Source organism: Stylophora pistillata, chromosome 4, assembly GCF_964205215.1.
Source record: "Stylophora pistillata chromosome 4, jaStyPist1.2, whole genome shotgun sequence".
NCBI classification, from domain to species: Eukaryota; Metazoa; Cnidaria; class Anthozoa; order Scleractinia; family Pocilloporidae; genus Stylophora; species Stylophora pistillata.
Genome location: NC_142522.1, coordinates 23,222,102 through 23,229,918, shown reverse-complemented (window position 1 = coordinate 23,229,918; position 7,817 = coordinate 23,222,102). Strand labels below are relative to the sequence as shown.

At 37.2% G+C, this 7,817-nt stretch overlaps 1 protein-coding gene across 1 annotated transcript; it reads left to right on the top strand.

The window, feature by feature from the left end:
* Positions 1-3,520: 3,520 nt before the first annotated feature.
* On the top strand, positions 3,521-7,553 carry LOC148732919 (uncharacterized). The gene is made up of 4 exons (XM_088755739.1): positions 3,521-3,644; positions 5,055-5,144; positions 5,687-5,992; positions 6,804-7,553. The coding sequence occupies exons 1-4, from the start codon at positions 3,536-3,538 to the stop codon at positions 7,412-7,414; spliced, it is 1,116 nt and encodes a 371-aa protein (XP_088611865.1). The 5' UTR covers positions 3,521-3,535; the 3' UTR covers positions 7,415-7,553.
* The last annotated feature ends 264 nt before the right edge of the window (positions 7,554-7,817 follow it).

The following is a 7,817-nucleotide window of genomic DNA, read 5'->3' as shown; positions in this document are numbered from 1 at the left end:
ACATCTCCTGTAAAGGGACTCGTCCGTAGAACAATTACGTCTAATGCGTAAAGCAACTCCGTAGAGAATTGCCCTTTTACAGTGTGCCGGGTGCGAACTGGAAAAGGGTAAATAAAGATGGCTATCTGTAGGCTTCGCATAAATATCAATAATTATGAACCCGTATTGAAGGTGCAGTGTGAGATCCAGGACATTGAGGGTGTGCTCAGAGTACACCAGCTCAAATTTGATAGTGGGATAGAGGGAATTGATGTACTCGATGGATGGATGTCAACTGGCAGAAAACCATTGATGACCTCGATAATTTTGACAGACGAATTCGACTTGCTGTATACCATCACGGCAGAAATCCAGACGAAAACAATCACCCAGCTGATAACCGTTTCCCAACAATTCCATCCACAAGTGATTGGATGCCTCCAAAGTCGAGTTTCCCTGAGGTTGAACTTTTCTTAAACAACGTTAAGAAGGACATTTTCGAACCTAAGAACTTAAGAAAAGCCAAGGACAACCTGACGAGGGAGGAGAGATCATCCCTAGGTAAACTTAAAGCTAGTGACAATGTATTTAGAATTCAAGATAAGGGATCTAGATTTATTATTATTTCCCATAATGAGTACCAAGATAAGATGTTAAGGCAGCTTAACAATGATCTCCATTATACTAAGCTTAACCAGGACCCCACCATTGAGCATTTTGATAAAGTTAAAATTTGGGGACAGAAATGGTTTAGTGAAGGACAGATTAGTCAGGAGATTGCCACTTGGGTTGCCAATTTGGAACCAAAACCGGGGGTGCCTTTTGGCAATGTGAAGACTCACAAAGAGGGCAACCCTCTCCGCCTAATTACATCTTGCTGCGGAACGGCAATCGAAAGACTTTCTGCTTTTACTGAATTTTATCTTAAGCCTCTCGCCCAAAATCTACCCTCGTTTGTTAAAGATACCACTGATCTTATCAACAAGATCCAAACATTTAACTCTGAGAAAGGTCCTTTAACACCTGGGTGTCTGTTGGTCTCCTGGGATGTCGTGGCTATGTTTCCCAATATTGATAATAACTTAGGCATTTCAGCTGTTAGGAAAGCTCTTGATTCTAGATCGATCAAATTTCCATCCACCGAATGCATTGTCGAGGCAATCGAAATTTGTCTCCAAGCCAATAATTGACAATTTTCGAGGAAAATTTTTGTGCAAAAACATGGTACGGCTCTGGGTCCCAAAAACGCATGCAGTTATGCCGACTTGGCTATGGGATTAATTGATGAGAAAGCTAAATTTGGAGGTGGTGTGAAACCATTGTTATGGTGGAGATATAGGGATGATGTTTTCGATGTTTGGACACATGGTTTGCCTAAGTTATTAGAGTTTATCGAGTACATCAATTCCCTCTATCCCACTATCAAATTTGAGCTGGTGTACTCTGAACACACCCTCAATGTCCTGGATCTCACACTGCACCTTCAATACGGGTTCATAATTACTGATGTTTTATGCTAAGCCTACAGATAGCCATCTTTATTTACCCTTTTCTAGTTCGCACCCGGCACACTGTAAAAAGGCAATTCCCTACGGAGTTGCTTTACGCATTAGACGTAACTGTTCTATTGACGAGTCCCTTTACAAGAGATGTATTGAATATAAAGGGTATCTTAAATCCCAGGGTTATAATGCAGATTTGGTTTTTTTATTCTGTGTATATATATATATATATAAATATATATATATATATATATATATATATATACAGCCCATAGAGCTATTTATCGTGCTCATGATGGATTCCTAAGCAGTTTTTTCGCGTTGTCGAAGCTAGAAGTTTACCGTGTCAGTAAGACACTCTGAGTTTTTTCTAAGGCGGTTTAACCTCCACTGCTGGGGGTTAATTCTTACAAAGTGAAGTTAAAATTAACTAATGGATTTAATGTTTCTGAAGAAGGCGTTCGAAGGGAGGCAGTTCATTCTAAACGGGAATGAAAGAGATAATAGGATTAGGCCTCTTTCGACTTCTTTCGAATTTCAAAGTTATGAATTAAGAACTCCTAAATTAGCCGATGGAATAACTGATTTTCGGTAATAACCAATATTTATACAATTCGACTGACTTTCTCTCGTGATTTCCCCAGTTTACGAAGATCTTTTGATCTTTTGGCCCCTTTTGACCATTTTAAAGTTTTTAAGCAAGAACTGCTTACTAGACGAAAATAACAAAAAGGAACATGTTGCTGTCTGTGGAGTGTTAGATATCTAGTTCGTGTATACCGGTTAGTACGTTATCTTTCCAACATAACTAAAACTAAAAAGACTCAATAAGGTTTTGTCATTCACTGTGGTTAAATGGTCAGTTTCAATTTGTCATTAAAAGTACGTTCCTGTATTCAGGTTCTTTGGTTACATGTTTGTTTTGCAAACAATTTAAGATTTATTGAATGTCCATCGGTAAGCCTAATACCAATTGTGTGTTTCTTAATTTTTTTTTTTTTTTGAAGCACACGTAATTCACAGCAAATAAAGACCCCATTTTTAAAAATGTAACATGAAACCATACACAACTGAGATAAGTCTCGGGGGTATAGAAAATAATCGAATCTATATTTTGGTAGTTTTCCCAGCGTTGTCTATATTACAAAATTTTTGGGACCAGGTTGAGGACCGGAGATCGATTTTTATTTACAACCACAGCATTTTTCCAAACAGAAGCGGATTGAACATGTAATGACCCAGTAGAGTGCTCCTTATCTTCTCATGGTCCTTCTGCGAATGGCTAAACTCTATACTTGAAAAAAAAAAAAACCGAAACAAACAAGCAAACAAAAAAGGAAATTTGGGCTTTTGTCATTTAGTTAGTGTTTTTAATTCGTGATAATCAACACAAAAAAAAAGCTTGAGGGATGCCTGTTCGATTTAATAATGATTTTTTAAGATCCTAAGAACAACCTGTAAAGAACTGACTGCAGTAAGGTTCTCAGGCCACCAAAAGACTAAATGAGATATACCGCCAAAATACCAATGACGGGTGAACACTGTTAAAAAAAAAAAAAGACTCTCAAATATAATATTGAATTAAATTTCCGTAAATTTAAGAACTGTACTACATTTTCATTAACAAGAAACCTTTAAATTTCAATAGCAGGCCATTTCCAAGTTAGTTAAAGTAATTCTTTTTAGGTTTTCAGGGTAGTTAAATGCATGTGCGACACAGTAAATGTAAAATCGTAAAAGCCGAACTTACAAAATATGTTTCATCAGACGAAAAAACCCTTGTTCTCAGAATAAAAGTTCGCATTAAGGGAAGTCAAAACATCTTTTACTGAAGCTTTCCACGACTTTCCAAGAAAAAATCGGACGAAATTTAAAAGATAAAGCAAAAACAAAAGAGTTATAGTTTTTTATAGTTATTTTTCGAAAAAATACCGTTTCCTTTTTTAAGCTTTGAATTATTGCTGATTCCATTCTGTAATTTTCTCATTTAAAAGCTTTTAAGCAGGTGGCAAAGTTGTGTATCTGTTTCAAATAATGCTAATTTCAAAGTTATCATGGACCATGGTCTTAAAACGCATCATCAGCTTTTGAATCATAGTCAAGAGCTACTAAATATAAGTTTAGTTCATCATTGTGGCTGTATCCTCGACACATCCTTTATTGGTAAGCGACCAGAATTTAATATGACTTGTTCTCATTATTGCGAAAACAACATTGAACTGCTCTTTAGGCTAGATAATTCGTTTTTAACTCTTCTAGTAGTAGTTTATTATTTTCTACCTTTTCTCAAAGAAAATATGTCGAAAAACTCCAGCTTCTTTTAAATCGGTTCAAATAGGTAATGTCATAAGAAATCTTCAAACTGGTCTCTGATCAACCCTCACTGGATTGTATTTAGCAATGAAAATTCTGCCAAAAATGGCAACAACGGTTACCATTCAGTCGAGTTGACAGGCTAGGAAGACAAGGTACTCGAGGTCGTGATTGATTTCCAATTTCAACGGTCTACGGTTTGTGTTCATAATGATCGCGGAGATCTTAGCTCATTGTTGGAATATGAAAATGAATGTAGGCATCCCAAGTACCAATTTTTAACGAAGAGCTTTTATTATTAATTCGTACCGTTTGTACCATGGGGATAAGTTCTCTTAGGTTACAATCTCTTTCTTTCAAAGAGTTAACCGCAGTACTAATAGTAAACCTAATAAAACGAGACACACGATGACGTTTCAAGACTACGCAACCTTATTTCAAAGTATAAAACTCCCAAATTAGCCAATGAAATTAACGATCCTCGGTAATGACCAACATTAGTGCATTTCGATTGACTTTCTCTAGTGACATTTTAGAATTTGAACGTTGTAAATTAGTAATGATTCCTACTTAACCGATGGAGTCATTGACCCTCAGCAATTGCCAAAATTTATACATGAAATTTATATATGAACACCGCCCGCCTAGATTAGCTCGCTATTTGCAGGCAATGTTCATTGTAAATAGTTGTTTTGGAAGACCTAATAAACTTCTTGTTGTAGTAGAAGTTGTTGTTCTTGTTGTTGTTAATGTTGTTATACACTTCGATTGATTTTCTCTACTGAGTTTCTTAGTTCTCGAAGATCTTTCCAGCCTTTAGTCCCTTTTGACCTCTTCCGAATTTCAGTGTTAAAGTAAGAATTCCACGAATTAGCCAATGGAATTACTGACCTTCGGTAATAACAAGCATTTATAGTACTGAAACTTAGCACGTAAAACGACGTCTGCTTTGCGTTACTAACGTGTTCTAAAGTCATTGGTAAGTGACCGTAAAACAAACTGACGAGTGGTCTTAAATAACCGACGCAAATTTAAAGCCATCACATTAGTCAAAATGAATATTTCTCAATTTTTCGGCAATGGTTAGCAAAAAGCAAATCTTACGCGACTTTCTAGTGTTATGTTTGATCCGACATTTTCCCCTGAAAACGTTTAACCTGGTGAGTTTTGATACGAAATGCAAATTTTAGAGTTTTAATGTTAGACAAGCTCTTACAGACACTTCAGTAAAAGTTTCTCCACTTCTACTTGTTCATACAGATTCTGCAATGAAGACGACATTTATTTGGTGTTTTATTTTTGTCGCCTCTATTATAGATACGACTGTAGTCTCAATACGTATCTACGTTGGTAAGTGGTAATTATAAAACAAGACCTTCATACATATCTGAGTATTTGTGAAAGCAAAATTCTTTGGATGGTTTTAAAACTTTCCATCTTTACTGTTACTAAATTAGTTTTACAGCCAGTAAGTAGTTGGAAACCAGGAGTAACAGTCATAATATTTATTTGGTTAGTCCCCCTCACATCATTCAAAGGAAGGAGAAGTTGTTGGACCGCAACATCTGTCAAAAAGAGTAGGTGGCTACCGGTGGAATCTTTTAAAATCTGGCTCTTGGCAACTGATCACACCCATAACTTGTTATTACTATGAAATTACTATATAACTAAAACTCAGACTCGATAAGGGTTTGTCAACCATACGATGGTGAGTTATGTTGCTGTATCGAGGGTCGTCGGTTACATGTTAATTTCGCGAATAATTTGATTTTTCGGTGTCGTTGTTCAGGGTTGACAACTGTAGGATCAAACCAAAATCAGGAAACTAAGATTAGCTAGGTTCCATGATGATACGTCGTGTTCTAACCATACTTGTACACGATTACTTTCAGAAAAACCGCCAGCTGAGAGGAAAACATCGGGGATTTCCTTCCATTGGAAAAGAATGGTGGAAACACCATCATTTTTCGTCGGAAATAAGGCTCCGACAGGCCTTCCTGATACTCCTAGGGGAACAAAAATTGAGCAGAAGTTACCCGGCGAGGATCCACTAACTCCCCCTTATTTTGTCTCCTTCTTTGATCCACAAATAAACACTCCCTTTTATTCGGCCTACAAGGTTACTCCCGATCAGGCGAAAAAAATTGGCACGTTCTCGAGGAAAAATGTAAACACAAAAAGTTGGAGGAATCCGCAAGGTATGAAAGGAAACAGTTACCCCACACAAACAATCAAAGTAAGCTTTGAATATTTTCTGATTTGCACAGCACGCAGAAAGTAGACTTGCAAAGAAGCACGAAAATAGTAAAAGTAGAAAAATGAAACGTCGCTCTGTTTCTCAAAGTTACTGAGAGTTTGTGTCCACCTACTTCAGGGAAGAGTACAAGTTAGGTAAGGGTTCTTAATTTGCTTTACGATATAGAGTCTATCATTTTTTTCCACAAGCACCCTTTACTTTAGATTATTTTCGTTTCCAAAACGAATCATGTGTCCTAGAGGTCCATGAAACCCTCGTGACTTCAAAAAACTATATTTGTTTGGATGTTTCCGAAAAATACTTTTTGATAGGAAATTTAAAAAAGGGCCAAGAAAAAATTGGAGTATATAAAGCAGAAAAATGAAGCAAACCAAGGAGAATTATGTCTGAAGAGGTCCTTGCCCAATATGTACATGTATATGAATTACGTAACAACTAGATGAGTCCGCTAAGGCATTGTTGAAATTTCCACATCTAGCGGAGATGAAAAACTGTTTTTCTTTCTATTTGTTGGTTTGTTTGTTGTTTTTTCCTTTGTTTTTTTGTTGTTTACTATCGCTTGGGTACGTGAAAAGGAAGAGTTCACTTGTACGGCTATGAGCGGGAGAGTAGCGCTTTTTGCACACGTTATTTTTAATTTGTAGGTACGTTAACTGAGTGAACTGTAAGGTTCCATCTTTCATTTTTGCTGCCCGCATTGTCATTGTCATACAAGTTCTAAAAAATCAACTTTTTATTCTTCGTGTCGGTAGGTGTTCCTGATCTAAATAACGCCTACAAGGAAGCAATTAAAGAGCAGCCACTAAGCAGAAGACATCTAAATCCGCTACAAATAAACTCTTTTGACAAAACATATATGAAGGCCACATTCACCCTAACCAATTCTGTGCCTCAATTTACAGCATCAAATTCAGGACCATGGCAGGTGTTTGAGACACGAGTAACCAATTACGCCAAGAACACTTGTGGCCCAAAAGGAGGAACATTGTATCTCTTGACAGGCAGATCTGAAAATGGCCTTATCACCAAAAACGGGAAATCTATTCAAGATCTCTTGAATAAAGTACCAGTTGCCTACCGAAGGAATATATTTGTCAAAAACGCTGTAACCCTTGTAACTCCTCGCTCAATTTGGACAGCGGGCTGTTGTGTATGGATGGATCTGAAGACAAAGGCAGAAAAAACTGAGTCCTTCGCCGTGATGAGCAACAATCAGAAGCAAAAGCAAAAGCTACACCAGACAGAAATGAGCGTAGTTGACCTTGAGAGGCTCCTGAAAGCACCATCATCAAAAACAGCTGTGAATCTCTTCCCAGGAAACGCAAAGCGGCGAAATGCTGTGAACAATATATCACCAAAATAATGAATCTAAACATACATTCACCTTGAGGATAGGAGCACATTGCGAGCTGCGAAAAAAGTGCGCCTCTTTAATCACAAAGAACTGATATGAAACTTAACCAAAAGAAAATCTTGTATTTAACAATAAAAAAAAGAAGTTACACTTCCGTAACCGTTTTGTCGTTCATTTCCTCTCTCAAGTGCATCAGTAGAATGCATGCTTCCTAATGTGGGCATCCAATGATCTCACGCCACGATTGGAAGGATAGAAAGAAGCTGTTCTGAACAGAAATGTCAAGTTTGACCTTTAAACGCTCCTGAGGGGATAGGGTCTAAAAGTACTTACGAGTGACCACGAGTGACCACGAGCGACCACGAGTAAGATTAAATCAAATTATCTCAGTTTTCTTAGTGTGACGTCATTA